Raw genomic sequence first — 26592 nt, 5'->3', positions numbered from 1 at the left:
GCTTGTGCTGTTTATTTTTGCTTCACTTTAGTATGCATCTGTTTCCATATTTCCTATTGCTTTTTGGTTTTCAGATCATTAAAGAACTCTTGATGAAGCCATATCAGGACCTTACCATGCTTCCTATCATTCTTCCACATCATGATGGTTTGTCACTGTGTCATTTAATGTTGTCTTTTAGAAGCTACTGCCTCTCTTGGATTCCTTTTTCCCTTTGTCCTTCTAGAACTCCTTATTGTAGGACTTTGCCAAGTAATTCAGAGTCTCAGTTTTTAAACAGCAAAGTTCAGCATTCTCCTTATTTAATATTCTTGTGTCCCTAGACTCGTTAATTATCACTTCATCATCATGCTCACCTGATTGCCCTACACACACATGTACAACTACAATCTCTCTGATACTCAAAATTGAAGGTAGTTGTTACTTTTCCCCTTCACCCGTAAACAGATTTCATTTTATGAAATATATATATCAGACCTACTGCAAGAGCTTGTGGGATAATCTGTGCCTTCAGTCTAGCTTTTCAACATATTTTTAGATGGCTCAAGATCCCTTATTAATACCAACACCTGTCTTTGGATGCTTCTGTATCATTTCACTCTGAATAAGTACCACAAATGATGGCACTCAGCTTACGTTAGCACTGAGGGGTTAAATCTGCAGCTCTGAGTAGCTTTAGATATTTTTTGTACGACATAATGTAATGGCAATGTTGTTAAATAATAGTAAACTGCAGTTGCATTACAAATATTATGTTAGAGGCGAACCTGCAAAAAGTATAAATGTATAAATAGTAACAGGAAAGATTGATGATCTGTCTCTCATGTTATTTGTCTTGGTTTGTTTTTCTTTTGTTAGAGTGTGCTATGAGCGAGCCACCTTCAGCCCAACCATCCAGACGTTCATCCTTTCTGCCATTTGGCATGGGGTTTACCCGGGATATTATTTAACGTTTTTAACAGGAGTACTAATGACACTAGCAGCACGAGCTGTAAGTACCAGCCAAGATTCTTCTTAAATACTGAGCTTTGTGAAATAAATTTGAGACTGTGTTCTGTAGTCCAAAGATATGCTTTACAGATGACACAAACAGTGTCTGGTAATGTTTACTTTTTAGTTATGAGAACAGTGGGAATTATTAATTATAAAGAGGGAGTAATTAGCAGAATCAAGCAAGGGTGCGCACATCCTATAACATCTTTTGTAGCATATCTTTTGTGTAAACTCTTCGTCTCTTGTAACTGATCGTGTGTTATTATGCCATGCTGAACAAGATGTTATTTAGGATCATTCTGAAAAAAACTCTCTTATCATTGATGATCATCAGCTTTAAATTTGAGGGTCAGTGCTAGATATTTATAGACTCCATCCCTTCCCTAATTTCTGTCCAATACTGTTATAATGATGGCAACTAAAGAACGCTCCCCCTCAACAGCAGATAAACATCTCTAGTGCAGTTACTACTTAAAGCTGTCCAACCAGCAGCACAGTAATAATAACAAGCTTTTGCTGCTGCTATTTAGAGCAAAATGGACCCAGCAAATCTGTCAAGAAATCTCTCACAGTCCTGCTGGAGAAGCTGAATAAGAACAGAGGCAGGTTTTTCAGCTGCTCAAGGGTAAAGAGGAGCAAAATATTCAGATGTCAGCCCAGAGCAGAGTAGCAGACCGCTTTTCCACTGAAAGAGCCAGGAGACTGAGAAAGGACGCAGACTGCTCTTTTTTGCTGTAATAGCTAGGGGAAGGTAGGTACTTCAGATTTAGATTGTTGCTAACAGTAATAAAACAGCTGCTTCTCTTACTTCATGGAGATGTGGGTATAGTCTTTGTTTGACAGAATTGACTCCTTTCTTTAGAATAAGTGTATTTCCCATCTCCATTCCAGTCTCTGTCACAGTGAACTTTGGCATCTATCAACGAGGGGCAAAAGCCAGGGTTCAGGGACAGTTCGCAGGTAGAAGTTGTGTTTTCTCAGCAGCACAGGTCCAGTAAATCAGACCGCTTCCTGCACTGAGTCCTGGGCTTTGCTAGGAAGCTGTGTTGTATTCCCATTTCATACCATCAATCAATAAAATATTAAATAAAAAGATTTTCAGTTGCTGTACAAACAGGTACTTAATACTAACCGGTAAGATACATTAGAGGCACTTTAGCATATTTGTATTTAACTCTATTAGCCTTTATTAAGACTGAACAAATTGGCAACTCTGATTCACATTTTCTTCTCCTGTCATGCCTAAATGTGTATTCAACTTGTTTTATTCCCTTTAATCATTACATGCTTCATAATCAGATGTTTACTATGGGCAATTATAGATTTATCTTAAATGTCATCCTTCAGGTCCTACAGTACTCCATTTCTCTACAAGAAATTCTGTAAAACTTGGATGAAGCTTTACAGACTCAGGAACAAGTCACTGTACGTGATGATAGGAGAAAGCAAGGGAGATGACAGGCAGCAAGGTAGAAGGATATGAGGCTAGAATGATTTATCTGTCTTAGCTTAACTAACAAAGTCGGAGTGGGAATGTGATACGTACATGGGAATATGGGTAAAAAGGGCAAGAAAACTGAAAAAGGCTTTTAATGTTTTTAAGGGTTTTAAGGAAATCAGCATAAGCCAGCCTAGAATTACGTTTTGGCAGGAAGCCTTCGGAGGAGTCGTTAGTGGAACAACCTTTCATGGAGGGCATTAGTTAATTTTCCTCCACGTCAATCCTAAAATCTGTATTTGTCAGGTGCAGGAACCCTGTTGGAGTCTGGAAGTCAGCAGATGATTGAGATAATTTAGGAGTTATTTTGGGGGAAAATGTAAGTAGGAGGAAAACGTAAACCTCAGAGGAATCCATTTTGTATCTATATTACCAAGAGGGATTGATGACATCCCTACTTAAGACACTTGTTCAGTGGACTCATATTAGAGGTTCTGTCTCGTCTTAAACAAAATTGAACTCAAGTCTAATTTGGGATTTTTTGAAATACCTTCGGTATTCCATTATTCAAACAGGATTTTACAAGCAAAAGAAGACTTAGCATAGGAAATAATGAATCTTTTTATAATAGTTCCTCCTGATATTAGTTATTATTAAGACTCCTGACGTGTCATTAGAACTGACATTTGGAATATTCTTGTTTCTTTTTCTTTCTCTCTTTTTTTTTTTTTTTGTTTCTTTGTTTTTGTTTTGTTTTTGTTTTTATCCCACTAGTCTTAAAATACATCGTAGCCATTTATGTTAGCTGCTTATTACACAGGGGTTTTCAGCAGAAGCCTTCTGGTTTTCATTTACTCCAAAACTGTGTATTTACAAAATGTCTTGGTATAGAATAGAATGCCTGCCACATTTTAGTCTGAAGATGCACTGGATTTAGGGCAGATGGGTGCGTATGCATTCTTTTAATTTGGTTTAAATTCCTAAGTAGTTAAAATTCTTGCACTGGATGAAGCATGCTATCCTAAAAGGCAAGGAATTTGAATTGACTCCCTTTGAAGTTAATGTATTTTAAGTATTTTAAACGGACAAGATGCTTGTCCAGACGGTAGCATTTCTATTCATCCTATGAACTTCATGGAAAAAATCTATACAGGAATATAGCAGTAATTAGTTTATCACTAATCTAACTTACTATTATCTGCTTTTTCAGATAAGAAACAATATCAGACACTATTTTGTTGAATCTCCTACTCTTAAACTATGTTATGATATTGTAACATGGATGACAACTCAAGTAGCAATAAGTTACACAGTTGTGCCATTTGTACTGCTTTCTGTGAAACCGTCTCTCACCTTTTACAGGTAAGCACGTTCTGATTCCTTTCTCTTTAACTCAAAGGAAATAGATATATTTTCTGTGGCAGAAGATTTCTGAATCATACTAGTGAATCATATTAGTGATAATTATCAGATTTGTCAGTTGAGCAAGCTATTTGTATTCTAACATGTGAGCTTGGTTTTTGTTTAAGAAACCATGAACTTTTGTTTAAGAAACCATGATGTTTAAACTAAGATGTTTAAGAAACCGTGAAAAGTACTGTATGCAAATAGGTCTCCTTAAGTATCTCATAAGACTAGTCAAGAGTTTTGTTGAACCAGTGTTTTTACTTGTTGTTGTGTTTTTTCTGAATTTTTTTTTAGCTCCTGCTATTTCTGTCTTCATATTGCCAGCATCCTGGTGCTGTTGGTATTTCCATTGAAAAGAACTCAAAAAGGAAGTAAAAAGCATGAAAGCACCCAGCCTGTGTGGTCCAAAAAACTAGAAGAAGAAAACCTTTTGCAAAAGAACAGTTATTCCACAACAAATAATAGTTTCAGTCAGAAAGAAGAAATAACCTGCAGATATCAAGCACTAAAGCAGTGATTGAGGAATACTATGATGAATATATTTTGTATGTTTTCAGAAACCCATTTTTAGCACCTTTTAAAGGGGTTTGTATTTGTTTGCAAAGATGTTTAGTATGAAAAGAATGCATTACCTAGGAAAATCACATACAATAGCAAGACTGGAAACAAAACAGATTAACCCCTCCCATGCCATGTCCCTGTGGGTCACGCCTTATATGAAGATATTACCATTATTTCAATGGGCACTCAGGACTTGCAACGTATGTCCATAGGGTCATATGTGTGCCCTTTGCTGAATGTACGTTGTGTATCCCAAGGCACTGATGGGGTGAAAATAAAATTGTGTCAATCTAGGATTAACAAATGGAAATGAAGTTTTCCAAATGAATGACTTGCCTTAAACCCTCGATTTACTGAAAAATTGTTTCTAAGTGGTATTTTCAAGACTGATTTTGTGGAAAGCGTATTTCAAATATATGATCATATATGCTATAAAGAAGATACAAATATGAAATGCAAAGTCATTAGAAGGTTTTCGAACCTCCTCTTTAAAAGGGAATTGCAATAAGCATCTCAGTATTTGGAGGGTTTTCTTAAAGTATCTCAAACAATTACAGTACATTATGGAACTGTAAACTTTACTGATGCCAAATTATAGTTAGGTTTCTGTGATGAAGAGTCTAATTCCACATAACCCTTCTGAATGGATTAAAAAAAACACCACACACACCTGGAGGTTCACCTTTTCCAGAGCTTGACAGCTCCATACTGTTTCTTTACTTTAAAGTATAAAACCACTACAAAACATCACCAAGTAGGCTTTGCAGCTAGAGAAGGAAAGGCAGCTGTAGGACACTGAAGACGTGCAAGCAGCAGGACTTCAATGAAAATGTGTTTGTACCCTTAAATATCAGAAATACTTGTTCTAGAATAGAACTATTTTACCAAAAAATGATTTTTAATACTTAAAAACAAAGTCATTTTGAATTTTAAGGCATACAGTAGTTAGTTGATGATGCTTGAGGTGTAAAAATGTTAAAAATAACTTGAGATCTAATTCATATGGTGAAATGTGAAATCCCCATGATAACCGAGTTCCTTATGCTTAATCATTGATGGCCCTTTATGCAAAGAAGTATATGAATTAGAGGAAAAGATTTCTTTTTAAATTAGGATTTAAAATGCAGATTTCACATAGTATTTGTGGGTAACGTAGTGAAAGAAATAAATCCTTGAGAATATCTAACTGACTGAATTCTGGAAGAAAGTCAAAGGAATAATGCATTGGTTATATCTATTCCAGACCATTTGTTGTGATGATTGTCCCTGCAAAAGTACTGTGTTAAAGGGCTACATATTGCGTATATTCTGTGTTTTCATACGATTTTATTTTAGTAAATGAACTGTTTATCCACACATTGTATCAGTTTTAAAGCTAAAAAAGGAATACTACTGGAGAAAAATAATGCAGCTTGTCGGTTAGTAACCTGTGAATGAATGAAGCAAATGAAACTTTTGTCATACTATTTTGATGCTGAAATTTTTGATCAATTTGGCCTGGTGGGGTCAGTATTCCTAATACCAGGGGAACAGTAATGGTCATCATCGGCCCTCTAGGGACACTGCCATGCAGAATTAGTCACGATACTTGTCTGACTTACTCTCTAAAGAACCAAACCCTAAGTCAAGTCAGAGCTGTTTCCTTGCTGTGGTAGTTCTGTGGCTGTCCTTTGTCTCCTTGCTTAAAACTCACAGGAGCAAAACACACTTTTTAAAATTATTACATGTAGGTTAGCACTGCTGAACTGACACAGAAAGGTGGAACTAAATACGGAATGAGTCATAGGTGGGCAGGGACATTGAGTGTTTCAGTGACCTCTGTATTATCTTTAAAAGAAAATAATCTAAATTCTAAATCCTTCTGTTGCTTACTCAAGTAGACCTCCCCATGGTGTTGCCATTGTAATCATTTGTCTCTACAAAATGATATTTTTTTTTCTTCCATTATTTATAAGCAAGGGCACACTAATTTCTTTCTGCTTATTTATCCTTATTAGAGATAGAATCAGGAAAGACATTTTCCACTTTCTGTTCTTGGAAGGACATCCATGTTAAATAACAAATAGAACTGCACATTTCTGTGTGCGTGAGTAGATTTTGGGTTTATTCTTTCAGTATTTGTTGCTGTTCGACTTGAATTCCTCTTCTTGTTGGTGCAGGCTATGTATCTACTCAAACAAGCAGTTTTGGATGCCAGTACATCTCATGTGCCATTTTTCCATTACTATTCTGCTATTCTTCTTTTCTTGTTTTGGCAGGAGTGCCAATAATTGCAAGGGAGGCTTCTGAATTCTTCATTAAGAAATACAAAATCAGTTGTAAGCACTCCCAGGAAATAAGCAGATTTAGGCTAGTGGAGTCCCGTACTTCGCTGTGAGTGAATTCACAGATACAGTTTTGTTCAGAACGGATGTGCAAGTTAAAAGTGATAAGAAAATGTGCTTGCTTTAGGTTGTCACAAGTAGCAAGATACGGGTTTCAAAACTGGACATGACTGGTGTCTGTGTGCAATACAATTAGTTTATTCTTCACTATTTGCACCCCTTAAATAATTGCAACATAAGAAAATGATGACAATTTTATTTTGCATAGAATTTCTTTTTAATTGTAGTGTCCTAAAATTTAGTTTTAAAATCATTGTGGAACAAAGAAGTACTTGAAGTACTTGTAACAAAAATTGCTCCTTATGTAGATGAGTTCTCTTGAGGACTACATAAGGAGGTGTTCTGTGTTTTTTGTTTTTTCTTTTAAATGGCAGCACTCCGATATTAGTCAAATTGGGTTTTAGTTGTTTTCCCTCAGCTTTGCTAGTTTTCTGCCTTGCTGTAACAAATGAAAATGTGGCACTGGATCCTTTTTATTCAGTCAGTCAAAAAGAAAAGAGCAGCCAGCCCAGACGCTTTAGATAATCTTGAAGTTTTACACATGTAACTTCCTAATAATGAATTTGAAAGGATGATGTTGACTTACTATTACTCTTGCTGAGAAAAAAAAAAGTGGAAAGCAAATTGTCTCGAACCATTTTGGACATGAAGGAAACATGGTTTTCAATGTTCTTTCACTTAACTAATATATATCCAAAAGGCAGAAGTCTTTTCTGTATTCCAGATGAGCACTCTTTGAAAAGTAAATGTAACATATTATTGATCATTTTATGGTGCTTTGCAGATACTTGCCTGTTGTGAACAATTCCAAGAGGCACTTAATGAGTTAATATTAGTTACTAAATGTAGTCACCCTGCTAGTAACTATTCGCTTGCTTAACCTTTTTTTAACCTTTCATGCTTCTGTATTAATGAAAGAGATATGTGTTATATATATATTTAAAGACTAGTTTCAGTGGTGCCTACTACTGTTGTAACAGGGAAGGCTTTGTTAGCTTTACAGTTACATGATGCCCTTCTTGAGGAAACTTACTCTTCTGTGGCCATTCCTTCAGCTGCTGACATGTAGACAAGGTTTCAGTGATAGGTGACACTTTAAAACATATTATCATGTAAAAAACATTATCATGTAAAAATATTGGTATGCATTTTAATATGCTCTTCATAGAAATCATGCTTTAATGAGAAGACTTTACAAAGAGATCTTTGTGTATTCCGTGCTCTACACTGACTTGTGATATGAGTTTTACCAGTAGGGTATGTCATATAGTAACAGAATCCTACGCTTATTTAGCTTGTTCCCTTTCCCCTGTGGGAATAAGTCATAGAAACACAAGCACTAAGCTTGTATGACAGGATGGACACGAGGTAGTTGTGCCCCTTTTACTGGTGTTGATCTAGTTGGTCCTAGAACTGATGCAGATGAGATCTGTTTTGCAAACACCCTGGTGAGAGCCTGGCCTCCTGTCAAATCCATATCAAAAGTAATTTTAACAGAGTCTGGATTCTTCTCTCGGAAGCTTTGCAAACAAATTGTTGACAATTTGTTTAAGTACACGGGCAGACGTATTCTTGGGTTTGCATACAAATGTGTCACTGTTGCTTACATGTAACTTTCACGTGTTCAACTTTATAAGTTGGCCTTGAGAGAGAAGTTTAAAAGCATGAGCTAGAATAATTTTAGGCTTTCGTTTCCTTTACCCTTAACTCTTTGACTTTGTAATTTTCATTGAATTGTGAAAGCAGGTTTGATTTTTTTTATTTTTGCAATGAATTTGGAAATGCTGCCATTTATTTTGAAAAGTGATCAGTGTTAGAAAAACAGATGGAAGTAAATCTCAGCTTTTATTATGATGCCAACCCTACATATAAAAACATGTGCTGTGTTGATCCATCACAGCATTGAAGTACACAATTATTCTTTATTTATTTAGGTCCAGTAGTGCTCAGATCAGCACTTGGGTATATTTTTAAGTGCTGGCAAAACATCGGCTGGCTTATAAGTGCTTCAAGTTAAACAAGTACTTAAATGCTACGCTGAGTAAGTATCTAAGCAGATACTCTACTGAATTGCACCTACTCTCTGCTCAGATTACCAGATCTGAGGTCTGAATCTCAGCTAGTTGGCACCGTCAGCCTTTTCCCCTCCTCACAGCCTTGTGGAACAGCTCCCTGCGCAGAAGTCTGTGCAGTCTGAGCCTGTCCCAGCAGTGGCCAGGAGGATTTGGCACAGAGCTCCTGGGGTGGCTCATGCTGCCAATGCTGCACGCAGGGCTGGACAGAGGAGCTTCTTGCAGCCCCAGCTGCTGCTGCTCTGTGCTAGATCTGCCTGGAACTGTGCTGGGTGTTGCTATCCCGATCTAGACACTTCACAAACACCACGAAATCCAGGCATCTGCTAAGTTTCCCTGAGATGTTTTAACTGCAAAAGTTGCAACGGTTACTTATTATGATTAAAACTAAATTAGTTTTTTTTTTCACTTTCTTCAAAGTGAGTTTTGAGATGAGCTTTTAGTATATTTTTAACAAAATCCATCAGCTGTAACAATTTTCACCCCATGGAATAATATCTACAATATAACTTGCTCACTTCGCAGCTATACAAATGTGCAAAAGCAAATTTTGCCACTTCACCCTCTTCTGCGAGTTAGTTCAGTGTTCAGTGACATTGGCCTGGTTTTGGTTTTAGGCACTTTTAAAGGCCTGGATCCATGTGCATATCCTATAAACACTTACGAATTGACAAGCTGTAGCTGCCTATGGCGTGCATAAATCCATTTAAAACAGGTCATATCAATATTTACACGGCAGTAGCATTGAGCCCGCCGGTTGTATGCTGCATCTGCTGATGTCTGTTCAGCTCTGGTCTTGGAGCACTAAGCTTTCTGCTTCTGGAAGTGCAAACAGGCTTGAGTGGAAGGTAAAGGGCTTCTTTCAGTTTGGGTTTTCTGCTGCAGACCATGTAGGCAAAGCTGGACTGCAGATACATGACTGAAATCAGAGTTGGAAACTGGGCCACTTGCGGAGGAAGCTTTTTCTGTTCATAGTGGCTCTGTCTAGCACCTTATCCCAAAGGAACCTCTGGGTAAAAGAGACCTCTGCAGAATCTCCTTCCTTTGGTTGTGAGGGAGGAATACCCCAGGCTGGGTTTACGTTATGTTTCCCCATGATCCGTAGTATGAACAGACAGCTGTGGTCCATGCTTCAGTCAGACTGGGAGGGTACCTTTTGTCCATCCAAACGGTGAAGATGTAATCTGAGATATAAAAATAGTGAAATCTGAGATAAAAAATAGGGTGCCTGGAGACTGGCAATCAGAATAGTGTAACACTACATACTAAAGGTGCAACAATCTTTTGTCACAATAAGTTAAAGGAGTATTTGCCTACGCATATTTTGCCTTTCTACGTGTTTCAGTTCTTTTTATGTCTTTTCTTTGTACCTTTTTTTGTCCAGTGGTATTGACTGTTTCTCTGAAGAACCTTCTGATGTGTCTTACTGTGACAGAGGTGTCAAAAATGATAAATAGTAACTAGGTAGTCATTCTTAAATCCCAGACCTCAGATGTATTCTAGATCAGATAGAAGAGAACATTCAAAATACATTGAATGGGACATAGTGTAAGATGGGTGAAAATAGCATTATTCGAAGATGTTGTAATAAGTTATTGAATTTAAGACTTTAAAATACAGAACTCCATTATTTCCTGCCTTGGTCACACGTTCAAGGGAATAGTTTTACCTCAATGCAGAAGTAGTAATGCCTCCAAATACCCATATGTTCAGATGAGAAAACACCCCTGAAAGTGTGGATAGCTACAGTATTCCTAAATTTGCCTTTCCTGATTCAGAATATAATGCATTGTCAGTGAATTTCATTTTTATTATTCCAAAATATATATTTTTAAAAAAGTGTTATTTTTCAACAGATCCATAAACTAAGTGTTGGTGTATGGTAAAATTAAAATACCACTGTTAGTTACACTGTGATTGTGATATTTTAATAATTACTTATTTCTAATTTGTCTCAGCAGTGCTGCAGAAGCAGCATGCTGTTATGTTTTAAAGGTGTTTTTAACTTGCCTATAAATGTTTTTTTCTAATTTGTGTCTTTAAATCTGATTAAACTGTAGTTTAAAAAAAATGTGAACTTGTTTTTCTAAATTCATTGGTGTCTGTCTCTTTTTAATGAGTGCTAAAAAGGGTATTATTTTAATGCAGTTTCTCCTTTATAGATTATTAAGCATCACGACACACGCATTTACGATGTTATTTGGAGTATTTTGTTGAAAAATTGTTTATATCCCATATGTTGTCTAGAGCTTGCATACCAATGTGCATATATAATTCTTTTCCAGTAGAGCTGGTAAACAGAATTTCAAGGCCAGCTACTTGTTACTTGGGAATTGTACTTGCAGTATTATACAATTCTATCTATAAGCCTATTGCTACCTCCTGTGCACTGTTTCTGACCATGACAACTCTAAGTTCAACTCATACACTAGAATGTACGTGTTGGTCTCTGGAAAGGCCCAACTGTGGTAATGATATTTTTAAACGCTGTGTTTAGAATTCCCCTTTAGGAAGTCGTATCATGGGAGATTAAAACAAAACAAAGCAACAAGGACAAAAAAAGACTTGCCATTCCAACACAAAGGACTACAGATACAGTTTTAGAGGCTCTGGTGGTTTGTCATTTCAACCAGAACTTAGATACTGCAATGAAAATTGCCTTCTCAGGTTGACAAGGGTGGGGGTCACCAGTCTGAAAAGTACAAACTAAATTAACTAATTGATTTATCAATGCATTTAGTGAGAAACATATGAACATACTAAGATAAAATACAGTTTTCTGTTACCATTTCAGGACAATGAAACTTGTTGGTGCATCTGATTTATTCCTATGATGGAAAACTGTAACTCCGCTTTTTTAAGATACTGAAGAAAAAGTCCTGATTAAGAACATCCTGGAGCAAGCAGATATTCTCCTGTGTCTGTAATTGAACTTAATTCCATCTGAGTAACTTCCTGATAACATGCAGGATGTTTTAGTACAGCATACAGAATTAGTTCTAGGGGAAGATATCTCCAACCTACTTAGTGAATTAGAAGTGGAGACGTGTACCCTCAGTGGGGTTTGCCAGTACATCTTACAGTTCTTCCTAGGATGGTCGTATCTAAAAGCAAAGAAATGTTTCTCCGTGTGGGTTATTCGCTATCTTTCCAAACTAAGTAAACAATAACAGTAAAGGGAATCTCCACATTTTTTATTCTAGTTATTCTGGTGTTATAAAAAAAATATTATATATATATATGAATCAACCATGATATAAACAAAACACTCATATTTCACGTAATTAAAGTGATGTTTTCCCAGTGAGTTCCCCATGGGATACCTAAGTTACTAGCTTGGTAATTAATAACTTATCTCATTGGAGGAGAATTCCTTGCCAGCTTTCCTGTTGTTTGAAACACGTTGGCCTTCATGTCAAATCTTTGCTCTCAGTCTCCTACTTTATCCTTTGGCTCATTACAAAATGAGTGACGTACTCAATCCCATGATATCCTCTTCCCACATTAATGCTTTGGTCCAAAGACAAAAATATGCATGTTAAGTGGTCACGATTTTGATCAATTTAGGTTGAGGAAATCAGATGAAGGAAAGAAAACAGCTCAAGTATTGTAGTAATTATAATCAGTAGAATAATAAGCTCATTAATCATTAATGTGCAGTAATCATCTTTAATTTATATTTGTATTGGGCAGATGTTGACATCTGAAATAGTGGGACAATTGTGTGCCTGAGACAAGCTTGTTTACTGAAACAGCTAAACTTTGCAGTTGTTTAAAAATTAAAAATCACACATGGATGAGAGAGGCAAATAACAAGTTTTAAAATGCACTTGATGATTTTTTGGTGAGTCTTGCTAAGTTTCATCCATGACTTTGGAGTGCTGTACATCAAAAGAGATCAGACTGGAGAACTGTGGCCATGACAATGGAAAAACTGTAAAAATAAGTGGATAAGAGCATCTCCAGTGAGAAAAACCTGTTCCAGTGGGGAAGGAGTTAAATACCTGCCTTTGATGAATTGACCTGCTGCTTTTATAAAGTCTCATTGTTTTCATGGTGCTCTTGGAGCTCTGGGCTTTCATACAACAGTTTTGTTTAGTTGTACTAATTATTTCACTGAGTCTCACGTGTTTCTAGGCTGTTAATTAACTGGTGAGCCTTACCTCAATCCCCAGGAAGGTGACCCCTGCTAATCTCAGAAGCCATTTTGAAGCATTTCAAAGTCAAGGAGACTGGAAGAAATCAGCATGGATTCACCAAGGGTAAATGGTGCTTGGCCAACCCAATAATTGTGCGATGAAACAACTGGCTTGGTAGATGAGGGGAGAGCAGTGGGTATTGTCTACCTGGACTTTGGTAAGACTTTTAGCATCGTCCCTCATGAGATCTTCACAGAGAAGCTCATGAAGTATGGGCTGCATGGGCAGTGAGGTGGATCAAGAACTGGCTGAACAGCCAGGCCCTGAGTATGGTGATCAGCAGCCTACAGACTAGTTGGAGTCCTGTAACTAGTGGTGTACCTCAGGGGTGCATACCAGGCCCAGTTCTGTTCAACACCTGCATTAATGATCTGGACAAGGTGCACCTTCAGCAAGTTTGCAGATGACACAAAACCAGGAGGAATCACCATCCAGAGGGACCTCAACAGGCTGGAGGAGTGGGCTGGCAGGAAACTCGTGATGTTCGACAAGGAGAAGTGCAAGGTCCTACACCTAGGGAGAAACAACCCCAGGCACCAGCACATGCTGGGTGCTGCCCAGCTGGAAATCAACTTCACAGCAAAGAACCTGAGGGTCCTGGTGGACACCAGTTCCCCAACATGAGCCAGCTGTGTGCCTGTGCCACAAAGAAGGCTGTTGGTTTCCTGGGCTGCATTGGGTAAAGCATTGCCTGAGGACTGAGGGAGGTGACCCTTCCACGCTATCAGTACTGGTAAGGCCACACCTGAAGTACTGAGTTCAGTGAAGGGCCACAAAGATAATGAAGGAACTGGAGCACCTGTCCTGGGAGTAAAGGCTGAGAGAGCTGGGGCTGTTTAGTCTGGAGAAGAGAAAGCTCAGAAAGGATGTAGATAATCTTCAGAGGTCCCTCCCGGCCTCGGCCATTCTGTGATTCTGTAAACTCATCTGCGTGTAAAAATACCTGAAGGGAGCGTGCAAAGAGGATGGAGCCTGGCTCATTTCAGTGGTGCCCAGTGATCAGACAAGAGGTAATAGACACAAACTGAAACACGGGAGGTGGCATCTGAGCACTGGGAAAGGGTTTTTGGTTGTTTGTTTTTTATTGTGTGTGTGACAGAGCACTGGGATAGGCTGCACAGAGAGGCTGTGGGGTCTCCTCCCTGGGCACTCTGCTCTGGGTGGCCCTGCTGGAGTAGGGGCTGGGCTGGGGCCTCCTCAGGTCCCTGCACGCATTCTGTGTTTCTGTGAAACCCTGTTAAAGATGAATAGTAGGAAGGAGAAAAGATACTTCCTTGGCATAAGATTAGGTTAGATTGTGCGCTGTACAGCAGCAGTTTAGAAACTTCAGCATTTATTACCCTTTTAAAGAGCATCACCATATATTTCTATATTTTACAGACTGGAAAAATACTACTCCAAGTTGTTAAGTGTCACTCAGGCTACGTTTGTGATGTGACAAAGTCTTTGGAACAACCATTAAAAGATTATTTGTATGCATTACAAAAAAAAATAAAATAATAAAAAAAAATATATATATATATATTATGAGAAGTGGAGTGCTCTGTGTGAAATCCTAATTGTACCAGATTCCAGCTTCAACTCTTCCATGGGACCACGTTTCGTTGTCAGCGTGAATTAATCACTGATGGGAAAATGTGCCTAATGTGAGGGTAGGGTACGAGAGGAAGAGCACAAGGCAGTGTTTTGCAGTTCCTCGGATGAGATCAGACGGCACAAGGCTGTCAGGAGTTGGGTCAGTGCACAGTGGGACAGCTTTGGGACTGCACCAGTGAGAAGGGCAGAAGGCGAAGCACACAAACCGCCTTCCCTGCCAGCATGTGCAGGTAGGTCCCTGCCTGACCAACTTGTAGCCGGTTTGTAGAACACAGCTCACTCACTGACGGGTGGAAAAGCTATTGATAATACCTTTTGTCATAAAGTGAGATTTATATATATATATATTTGGTACAAACTTTGAACAACAGTAATATTTTAAGAAAATTTGAAAACCCGTAGGTCTGTGGAGGCTGACAGGAGGAGTCCCAGCAGACAAACACTTTATTTTATTAACATGTATTTGATGGCAGCGCGCCGGGGCGCGGTTCCTCCCGGTGCTGGCCGGGCTCGCCGTGAGCCCCAAGCCGCTCCTTTGTCCCGGAGGGCCCCGAGGCGAAGCCACCGGCCCGGGCAGGACCTCCCCTGCCCGCCGCGGCCGTGCCGGGGCGCCGCGGAGCTCCGTGACTCACGGCCGTGAGGGCTCCCGGGCAGGCTTTTTCGGGTCCCCGTTATTACCCGCTCACAACCGCTTATTAAAGCGGCGGCGGCGGCCCCGCGGGGTTGTTCAACCCGAGGAGGCTCCAGCCAGCCCCGGGATATCAAACAGGGCCAGGCGGAGCCCTGCCCGGTTCTGTGGAGCCCATAGCGGGGCGGGGGAGCCCTCCCCGGGGCGGCGGCGCCCGCCCCCATGACGCGCCCGGCCGGCAGCAGCGGGGCAGGGAGGCAGAGGGAGGTAAAATGGCGGCGGCGGCCGCTGCCCGGGGGAAGTGAGCGGCGCCGGGCGGCCACAGCCTCCCCGTCAGGCTCCGGGGAGCCGCCCGCGAGGGGCCGAGTCCCGCCGGCTGTGGGGTGAGCGGGGACAGGGGAAGGAGGAGGAGGAGGAGGAGGTCGGGGGGAAAGTCGCTGGGGAAAGGGGAGCCGCGGGGTGCGGGCATCGCCCCCCGGCCCGGTGCTGAGCCCCCGGGGGACTCCGAGCGACCTCGGTGGGCATCGGGACGGGCCTCGCCTCCGTCTTTCTCCTTGGGGTGTTGTGGGGGGGACCGGGCTCGGTTGAGGGGGTACGCGGGGCAGGGGGCTGCTGAGGGGTGAGGCAGCGGTGGGCAGATCCCCAAATTGTGGGGTTAACCGCCGACACCTTCCCCCCCCTCCCCCTCCCCCCCCCCAAGTAATAAAGGGATGGAAAGATGCAAGGAGTGGGGGTTTCTTTTGTTATTGTTTTTTTTTGTTTGTTTTGTTTTAAGTCGGGTTTGAAGGCATAAATAACCCTCCCCCCACACACACACACACCTATTTGCTTGATGGTTACTCTTTGTTCTGCAACCGGTTATTTAAAACGACTCCCTTATGGAGAAACGTGAATCTAATCAAAATCATGCATGTTTACTGCTTCTGGAACACGGCCATGTTCCTTTTGAAGTGTTGGTAGCAGACAGACCTCCATTTCTTCAAGTGGAAGTTAGGTTTTTGTTGTAGGAGGCTGGGTCTGAGGAAGCCTTCATCTCCTAAGGAGAAATATCCCGGCTTTGTAAGGCAGATTGAGATGATGTTTTGGGCTTTCCTGCTGCACTTGGTGTGCTTTGGATGAATTTTGACAGCTTGGTTTATATCGGTTGGTATAATTCCTTTTGACAAACTCAGTATTGATGTGTGTTTCTCTTTACTTTCTTTTATTTGAAGGATTTAAAACCTGAAGCGGTGTCTAGCAGGACTCTGCATTTTGTGTTTCGTACAGCCATTGAATTATTTTCTAAAATTCAGATGGGCTTAGCAATACCTTCTTGTTCATTAACTGTATTCAAATTGTGTTTTAAAGGTAGAGTGATTTCTCTGACGAGATTTAAATCACCACTGTCAGATACTGCACGAAACCTCTTTTTTAGCTGATCGTTTTAATTAGGATAGAACATGGACGTGTCTCATAGTTGCTATCCGGTGACAGTGATCTCTTTTTGTCCTAATACACCCAGTGATTCTCTGATTCTCCTACACCCTGGCATCTTTCTGGTCTTTTGGATGTAATCCCTAGTCTTGTTTCTCTTAAAAATAATAATAATAAATCCTGTCACTGCAATATTTGGAATTGACAGTTGCCTTGAGTGCATAAGATGGAAGAGATCGGATTTAACGTCTTGCTTATTTCCAGTTTCCCACATCTTTTTTACTATAATAATGATTAGAGCCATAGGGGCCTCCTTTTGTGCAAACTTCACTTGGTTCTGTTTGTTACAGGTTTCAGAATAATCACATCCCCGTCTTTAGTTCTCTTTTTGTCTCTCAATATTTTCTAACTTTATATTTTGTTCTTTTGATATAAAGCAACAAAAAGTGTGGTAATCTATTAAAACATTTATTGTTTGGCTAACGTGAGTGTGGCTGAGAGAGGTAAATGTTCCCGGATAGCAAGGAAAAGCTGAAAATCATCATGAGGTCATTAGTCAGACTGGAACTTCAGGCAGAGGAGAAGTGGGGTAGGTGTACATTAGTTATGGAAACTTAGGTTTGTTGTTTCTTTCTTCCTCTGCATACCAGAAGCTAGAGTTTTCAAAACTCATTTCATCTGTTCTGAAAATTTGGTATTTCAGCAAAATCACGGTTGTCTTTGCTCCTGTAGAAGGAGCAATTAAAAATACTTGCCATTTCATGTGATACCTGACTTGTTACCTCTTCTAATGTTTATGAAATATGTACAGTAGGTATTGAAGGTGAGGTTAAGTGCTCATATCAGCAAGGTTCCCTGCAGGATGAGTACAGACCACGTTCCAGTTCTTGTCTTACATAGTTCTTTGCCACTGCAAAATACAAATTCTCAATTTTTCAAATTCATAATGATATTTATACATACAATTCTTTTGTATTCCATTCTCCTTTAAATTCTAATTTGGTAGAATGGCATTTCCAGCTCTCCAGGGCGAGATTCCCCATAATTCCAAGTCTGATTTCTGCACACCAAGATTTCAGCAGCACTAATTATTTCTTTTACAGTTACCTGAAAGATCTGTCACAGTACTGCATGTTGGGAAGGTAGCTTTAATATCTGGAACAAAAGGAGACATCTTAAAAAGAAGGTGACGATCTTTTTTTCATAAAGCGTGCATTTTATGTAAGTCACTATGATCCTATTGTAAACAAAGAGTCTCCTTGGTAATGTTAATGTTTGAATTTGGTGGTGACAGCTCACAAAATAACCAAAACTTATGGGAGAGAGCTATGAAAAAGATTGTGGTATTTCAAAAGTTTAGTGTGTAGTAATAATCTTTTCTTTGTATGTAGAAGCTGATACAAGGTACTGAGAGTACGTAAAAATCTACAGGTTGGCATGATCAGGACCTCTGCCGTCAGTATCGTTGCAGTTGAGAGAGACTAAAGTTTAGTAAATCAGCAAATTTTTGCAGTCTTTCCAAAGCAGTGATAACATCTGCTTCAGCCCAGGATGGGAGAGCCAGTCAATGAAGCACAAAAACAGGTTAATCCTTGTGCAAATGTTACCTTCACCTGAGCATTTGGGTGCTTAGGATGTCTTTTCCTTGCTCTTGGTGTGTTCTTAGTTGTATAAAGTACCAGGCTTTGCTGCCCAAGAGTGTTTTTTTTTTTGTTTTTTTTTTTTTTAATTTCTGAGCTTAGAAGTTAGGAAGGTGAATGAAGAGGAGGTTCATCAGCTGGGAACTGGTTTGGTTCTGCGTGGGTGGGGGGGGAAATAAACAGAATTAATCCTGATAGGAAAGAGGGTCAACTTCCAAATAGATTTCTTGGTTTTAACTGATGGAAGCACGGGTATAGGTTGTACAAAATGTGTCAAAAGAACAAAGTAAATAGTTTTAATAGAGCAATTTATCACTGTATGTACTGGATGCTCTCAGGCAGTATTGTTTTTGCACTAGAATTACCAAGTTTGGCATGTTCTCATTTGGTAAAGGGAAGTGCTTTTGAGGTGTGGAGTGGTGGTGGTAGTGTGTTTTTTATTTTGCAATGGATAGGAATGCATGCATGCTTTTTCCATTTGAGGGGTCAGAATAAAGCTAATTTCCTTGTCTAGGGACAGTCCCTCAGTCTTGGTTCAAAGCATTTCTAACAATTTAAAATAAACCTTCAGCATGGGATGAAGTCACATCATAATGTCTAGCACCCCTGCAGACTTTGAGCACTGCGCGTAATTTTCATAGCAGTAACAACAAACTTATTTAATAATAGGGTGGACAGTGATTGTGCTCAGCTGATCCTGAGTTGGTGTGAAATACCACAAACACACTTCAGCGTAAGTTCAGGCACGTTTTATTGTTGAAGAAAAACAAATAAATGTGAAACATCCAAATATCTTAACACTAACCTCTTCTATATGTGTGTGTGTTTGTGGGTTTCTTATGTTTTTTTGTTTAGTTTGCTTTAAGGATGAGAAGAATACTAACCCGTATATTCAGCTGATGAAGCCAGGTTGTGTTTCTTAAATGGAAGTGGATGTTGCTGACTTGCTAAAGAGCCGTTTTCTAAGGCCTCATGCTGATCTTGAACTTTAGGACACTCTGAAAAGCTTGCATGAAAAGTGTCAAGTAAAAACACGAGGATGTGGAACTCAGGGTTTTAATTTTTTATTTTTTTTTGCTGTTCTTGTCTTTAGAAAGTAGACCATTATTAGCTCTAAGAAGCAACAGTGATTATTGTGACAGTGAAACATAAGTGACGAAGACTATCAGTATCGTCCTTGGAGCTGATTCACCCCAAGAAGACTTTGACTATTTAAAAATCACATTAACAGGGCGTTTGCAAATGCAGCTCTGGATGAGCTGAGGTGCCTTGCTGTCAGTCAAAGGCTGAAGTTGCACCTAAGGATTCAGACCTACATTAGGGCAGAAGCTGTGTGGTTTTGATAACCAAGAAATCAAGCAATGATTTCTGGAGCTGTGTGCTTATCTATGGTGCTGTTGCCTCTTTGAAACGTGGCAGTAAGGAACATAAAGGAGAGGACTTGGCTTTGAGGAGGAAGGGCTGCTGAACGCCCTTTTCCTTTGCTAATAAATCTTAAGCTGGTGTGAAAACATCTGATGGCAACTGTATGGTAAAATATATTTGGTAAGAGATTGTAATCATGTTTTGCTGATGTTTTTAAGCATATTTTTCATTTACTATTTGGTGGGGAAGGTAGCATGAGAGCCAAGGCACGGCTACGGGAGGGAAGCCGGGATGCTGCACAGGGAAATTGGCAAGTGTCTGTGCCAGCCCTGCAGCTAGTGGCAAGTTGCACTTCGTGATTTTCCATCAGAATATGTTTTAAAAAATGAAAAGACAAAGATGGAAGACATCCAGGTGCCCCAATGTGAACATCAAGTGTTGTTTTGGATGCTGAAGAAACTCTGAGACATCTGGGCAGGGCTGGAGGCGCGCAGCGGGTCACGAGGAGGCACGCTCCTCTGGAATGGCAGCTGGGTGCCAGGCAAGATGCTGACTTTTCTGCTATTTTGGTATCTAAAATGACAGTCAGTGCCCATGTGTGGGCACTGAATCACTCCGATCGCTCCAGTTCTTTTCAGCCAGGCGCTTTTGTTGTGGTTTGTTGTGTTTTTTGTTTTGTTTCTCTTTAAGTTAGCAGCCTCTCAGTTAGCACTTGCGCCTCCTACCAAAACAAACACCCAAAAAAAACAAACCCAAAGCAATTACATGATGCCATCCTTGTACTGTTTATCCCCCTTTGTGTGCTGGTACTGAACTGTTTGGTAACAGGGCATACCTTGTGGGTTTTTAGTTTACCCCTCTTAGGCTGTTTGTGCAGGGCCTCTTAAAATTGTTGCTGGGCTTTGTGTGCCAGATCTGGACTTCTTTGGAACAGATTTTAGGTTTGGGTTTAAAATACTGTCTGAACCATACAATTTGGTTGTGCTTCTTTTTTTTTTTTTTTTTTTTTTAATTGCAGCCTGGGTTATAAACCCAAGTTTAACGGTGTGATTCACAGGCCCTTCTTTCCCTCTCTCCTCCCTCTGATGCTCCCTGCTTACATCCCTACAATTCAGGCAGTTCAGCGCTTCCTCTGGCACTGAACCTTTGTGTATCCCTCCAGCCCTTCTGCACGCACCCAGAGCTGCTGTCATTTTAACTGAGCCCGTTGGCAGCTTTGCTGACATTTCTCTGAGCCAGGCATTTCTGTGTCAAAGTCCTCTGGCGGCTGCGGGTGAGCTCAGGTTGTGTCTAATATGTCCCGACAGCGGTTTGTGTTTGTCTATTATAACTCCACTGCTGCAGGAGGAGGGATGGCGTAGTAGGGTTACAGTCTAAGCAATTTAAGCTGGAGTGAATTACTTAATTCAGAGTTAGAGGTTTATATCAACTTCTCTGCTCTAAACTTTGGGAAATCCCTGCTAGCTGCTTCTTGTCTGATTTTTTTTTTTTTTTTTTGGCTCATGTTCCTCTTCAATTGGGAGTGTAGGAAAATTCTCTAGCTGCTTTTATGTGAAAATAGAAGGTAGAGAATTTGCCTGGGAAAGCCACGGGGTTTTGGCTTCTGCCTGGTGGAGAATAGCTTAACCAGTAGGCTTCAGCTAACACCACCCTTCAGTTTTAATTCTATTCTTACAGTGCTATTATGCAAGAAAAAGCCACGGAGTGCAAGCATGTCATCTGTGGGTGAGGAGAAAGGTGGGGGGTCCATGGAGTCCTGGGTTTAGCCAAAAAATGTGTTCTGCACCCAGGGAAACTTAACTGAGATGCAAAATGAATAAAATCAGCTTCTGGAGCTCTGGGTGTCCATGTGGTGCAGTGATGCTGCTGGTTCTTCCAATTTCCTAGCTCACAGCTTCATAAGAAGTCTTACTGTTCCTAGTGTTCTGTCTCAACCAAGAGCAATTTCCCGTGTCTTACCTATTAAAGGTCAAAAGAAGCATTCAAGCAGTCAACAGAAGCCACTCTGAGCTTGAGCAGTAAGCTGACAACGTGCCATCGCATGCAGGCATGGCTGGATAAAGGAGACGATAACTCGTGTAATAAATGGTGTTCCTCAAAGTTCTCCGTGGCTGTAATTTAGATATTTGCACTGTGTTTCAGCGTGTTGAATTGTCTCGATGTTCTGCTTATCTACTTGAAGGATAAGGGTTGTGTTATAAACAACTAGCGTAAACACCTTGTACACATCTCTGGAGTATGTAGGTATTCCCCTAAAGTTGTACGTGCAGAACAAAATACACAAATGAAAGGCTACTGTGCAATCCACTCAAAACAGCTTTAAAATAGAATACATTTTCTAACTAAGAACACAATTCACTTGAAATGTAGTCTAGGTGTAATGTCCAGAGTGTTTCATTGGGGAGAATGGTGGGGCTTTGCACCCAGCTGCTGGCATATTGGCACATACAATCTGTTAATTTTAATATTAGAAACAACTCTCATTGGGACTTGATGCTTTACTTATGTTTTTTTTCTTCTTTTCTGGAATACAGGTAAGCTTTGTTATAGAAGTGTCTCAAATCCTGTGCGAAGATGGCAAGCCTGATGAGTCAGAGTCTGTTGACCTATGTAGAAGAAGGAAATGTTCCTGCTCTGAAAGCCCTGCTCGAGAAGTGCAGGGATGTAGATGAGAGAAATGAGGTAAGATGGCTTTTGTGGAGGTCAGTTTCATATTTTTGCTTTTTAGTTGCGGAAAGAATAATCAGAGAGATTGCAGTAGTCATTTAATATATGCATTTCAGTTTTATTTTCTGCTGTTTGCTTACCTTTGCGCAGACTGAGCACGCAATATTCAATGCAAGCACTCTCATATCCTTCATTCTAATTGTTTTTTTTGAGTGTTCTTCTGAGCTGGAAAGTAGGGATCCACCCTTTCTTTGAGAATTGCTTCTTAGTTCACAGATCCAGTTGTGTGTACTTCTTTTCCTCCTGTCCATCTTGGATCAAACCTGGGATAATAACAATTCTACCCCTAAATCCTGGTTTCCAGGCAAGAAAACCTTTGTTATACAATCCAAATAGGGGCGTATTTTCAAATGTAATCTGAGCAGATGCTCATCTGGATGAAAAGGTACCAGTTTAGAAGGGAAGTCTAGGTGTAACCAGGAGGATGAAATGACTACCTGGATTACCCAGCAAGCTCTGATAGACAGTAAGAAGTTGACACGTGGATTATTTTGAATCCTGGGATGGTGTGATAACTGTTAGTTGTTGCTTTGCTGTGTCATTTAGTCTTATTTGAGCGTATCACCATTAACAACTTAATTTCATTATACTCCATTAAGGCTTCCAAGGAGTTTTTTAGGAGGTTTGGTTCACACAAATGTTTGTTGCTAGTGATTGTTTCCATTGTTTTGTGTGATGATTACAGTTCAGGTTATCTTGTTGTGCTATTATATCTTTTGTGTGTGTTTTAAAAATAAGCTTAGATGATGCAAATGTTTTCATCTTCTTTAGTAGATTTTCTATTTTGTTAGCCTCGGGACTTCACTTTTGTTTAGATAAACAACTTGTATCATCAGTGTTTATTTCAGTTCTGATTTCCTAAATGGTTTTGTGGTACTGGAAACCTTCTGACTTAGGTAGCATCTTCAGAGAATCAAAGATTTGTAGAAAAACCTAGGGTAGAAAGAACCTCTGGAGGTCATTGGTTTCAGCCTCCTAATTGTAGGGCTAAGTGCATGGTTAGATCATGGTGCTCAGGGATTTAGCAAAGCAGAATTTGGAAATCTTCAAGGGTGGAGATCCTGCAGCCCCTCAGGACCATGCTGCAGTGCTTGGTTAACCAGTCTTTGTTTAATAATGTTTTCCATGTGTGTTATTAGGGTATCCTTTGCTGCATCTTGTGACTGTTGCTTCTTTTTTTTTATTTTCTTTCTCAAATCTCTGCATTTGCCTTTGTTGAGCCGCAGGAGGGCTGACAGCCTGTTTTTCCAGCTTATTGGATACCCTGGGAATGGCATCCTGCCCCGCTGGAGTATGGACTACATAGGGTAGTGTGTGGGGCTGTCTGTGAGCTTGCTGAGGGCATGTCCTGTTTCCTGGCTTGATGAAGATGCTATGATGTTAGCCCCATGTGAAACAGTCTCAGCCAGACAGCCATAGTCTGGCATTCCAGGCAGTTTTTTCCTTGCCTTGTAGTGTATGGAAGGCTGGCTTTCTGATCCCTTTTTTTTTTTTTTTTTTTTTAAACATGCGTAAGATGGAAAGAATATTTTTGGGGTGGAAATTTTCAAATGGGATGTATTAGTCAAAACTGAACTACCCTATAAATGTGAAAACACCATACAGAATTCAGCCTTTCTATAGTTACTAGCTCTGATTTCATTCAAGACAGTTCTCATTCATTGTCAGCTTGTTCGTTCGTGCTGTGTGTGCATTTGCTGAAGAATTTGAGATGGAAAAACTCTAAAATTTCAGAGTATACACAGTGTGCCAGGTGGTGAGGTTTATGTATAACTGAGAAGGAGAATGACCTCTTCCCTCTGATGGTAATTCTTGCCAGCAGCATGGCCGAAATCAGACCAGATAGTTAGTCTGTGTTGGCTTTATCAACAGTGCCACTGCCTTTACCTGCTCTTCTAATTTCTTCCCCTAGTGATGGCACTAAATACACTCCTGGGTTTCAGTAAGTGCCTTTTTTTTTTCTTTTTTTTTTTTTACAGACATCACTTCCACGATACGTGTTTTTTTCAGGGGACACTCCTTGTATGTATCGATAATAGGGCTTTTCTGTAAAGGGTAGCTCTTCATTGGAATTCAGTTGCGTTTAAGTGCAATTCTTGTTTTTAGTTTTAGACTTGCCAAGACCACTTTTTCTTGGATACAAACAAAATAGCAAAGCAGGAATGCCAGCCCCAGGGGAACACGTCTAAAGAGATAGCTGGTGAGCCAAGGCTTGTGAAGTGCCAGGACCTCCCAGGCTGCAGTGACTGGGCTGATGGTGGGATTACCCACGTGGTCACCAGCCTTTAGTGTCTTGCCTGTATTTTCCAGAAAAACTGGGATGTTCCAGTCACTTTGTGCACGGTTTTGTTGGATTGATGGCAGCCGTTTCAGTTAAGCACAGCAAGTCTCAGTCTTCCTTTTCCTGTGTGCTTTTCGTGTCCTGAACCAGATACCTTGGTTACTTAACAGCTGATGGTAGATGCTTGTCCTGTGTGACGCACTTTAATCCTGGCAGTCTGCACTTTTCTTTAAGGTGCCTTTTCTTCTACTCTTTTAGTCTTGATACTGAAGTACTTTCTGAGCCTTCAACACTGACTGGAAGCTAATCTGATTTTTTTTTTTGAGCATTTACACTTTATTTTTTTGATAACTAGACTTAAATACCACTGCCTGTTGAGACTAAATAGGAACCTAAGTTACCCTTCTGAATGTATATAGCAACATAAACTTCTATAAAAGTGTACTTTTTCCCGTTAAACAATTTCATTGCTGGCCACTAGGTTATATTGTGAATAATGCTAATGGTTAGCCATGTCATAGGGAAGATTCTGTGAAAACCAATTAAAAATAGCTGATGGCCCAGAATGCTTTTTTAATTCTTCCAATGAAGTTTAGTGAACTTTGTTCTGGTTCTGCTTTGATGTTTTTTATTCTTTTCAGGGAAGCTGCTGATAAATAACTCCCAAAGCGTAGCATTTGCATTATTTATCAAATGCTCTTAGTAGACTAGATAACGTTGATTTTTTTTTATATGGTACAGAGAAAAGACAAAGGGTAGGTCAGCAAAAACTATCCATTTATTGAACTTGTTAAGATTAACAGTTTTACTGTAGAATTCAGTAAAGCGTAGCTTTTATCATGCAGAACAATTGTATCTGAAGGTTTTCTGTTTGTGGATAACTCTGAAGAGAAGTTCTCTGATGCAGAATAGGATGATGGAGGGTGATGGATTATAACTGGCTTTTGAAAGAACCTTCAAGGCCGGTAAACCGGCTTTTGTATCTTTCATCTTCCCTGAGTTGAGGCTGCTTGTGAAGAACCTGTGTTGCACAAGCATTGAATGGTTTTTGTATTTGGTATACTACCAAAAAATATCTTTTTGATATGTAACTTGACTATTTTTTGCTAGACTTCAGCAAGAAATCTCATTGTTACTCTGAATCAGTGTGGATGTTTTTAATGGCTATTCTGATTCCTATGCTGGTCTTACTTGTTTGTTTTTAAATAAATGTCAAATAGATGTCAAAATGTAACAGGTAGTGTTAGAGACACTGAAAATATTTTTAACCCTGAAATTTTTTTGATAGCTATTTTTAAAGTCTGAAATGTGCGGGTTGTTTTTTGATCTGTTATGGGACGGGATGATTTTAATTGCAAGTTTACTATTTAGTTTATAAAAACAACCCTTTTCACCGCTTCTCATTGACATTTAAAACTTGGAAACTGAACTTAACATTCCTCTATAGTTTTTATTAATTTATTTTGAGAGTATGTGCACAACTTGCATAATTTCCTAATGAACTCCTTTTGCCTGATGCTTCAATTTCAGAATGGCCAGACTCCCCTCATGTTGGCTGCTGAGCAAGGCAATTTAGAAATTGTCCAGGAGCTTCTCAAGAAGGGGGCTAACTGCAACTTGGAAGATGCGGTACGTATAAGCACTTTGTTGAAGTACCTAACATCAGAGGAAGAATAAATTTCAAGTCAAGGAAAGTAAGGGTGTTTAGATGGGCATTGAGGGGATAGGGAAGATGGAAGATGGAATGATGGAAGATGATGACATATAAGAGAAATTTAATCCAGTAATCCAGAATCGCCTGTTTCTGTCTTCGTCAGATTAGATTTCTTGTAAAGAAAAGGAATGTCTAAGATTCTTGCAATATCGGAGAGTCTCTGATGAATGCTGC

General features: G+C 39.9%; 2 protein-coding genes across 4 annotated transcripts in view; both read left to right on the top strand.

Annotated features, from left to right (window-relative positions):
• Window positions 1-10813, top strand: part of MBOAT2 (membrane bound O-acyltransferase domain containing 2) — a 97992-nt gene extending 87179 nt beyond the window's left edge. The window contains exons 11-13 of the mRNA XM_032185588.1: window positions 859-991; window positions 3642-3793; window positions 4133-10813. Of these exons, the coding sequence (XP_032041479.1) occupies window positions 859-991; window positions 3642-3793; window positions 4133-4355 (508 nt within the window). The 3' untranslated portion in view covers window positions 4356-10813. The remainder of the gene's footprint in view (window positions 1-858; window positions 992-3641; window positions 3794-4132) is intronic.
• Window positions 10814-15512: 4699 nt separating this feature from the next.
• KIDINS220 (kinase D interacting substrate 220) overlaps window positions 15513-26592 on the top strand; it is a 71200-nt gene continuing 60120 nt past the window's right edge. For all 3 annotated transcript variants that reach the window (XM_032185353.1, XM_032185352.1, XM_032185351.1), the window contains exons 1-3: window positions 15513-15661; window positions 22231-22378; window positions 26235-26333. In XM_032185353.1, coding sequence (XP_032041244.1) covers window positions 22271-22378; window positions 26235-26333 — 207 coding nt within the window. In that variant the 5' untranslated portion in view covers window positions 15513-15661; window positions 22231-22270. The remainder of the gene's footprint in view (window positions 15662-22230; window positions 22379-26234; window positions 26334-26592) is intronic.

Source organism: Aythya fuligula, chromosome 3, assembly GCF_009819795.1.
Source record: "Aythya fuligula isolate bAytFul2 chromosome 3, bAytFul2.pri, whole genome shotgun sequence".
Lineage (NCBI taxonomy): Eukaryota > Metazoa > Chordata > Aves > Anseriformes > Anatidae > Aythya > Aythya fuligula.
The sequence above is the reverse complement of the archived record's forward strand: the minus strand, read 5'-3'. Positions and strand labels throughout refer to the sequence as shown.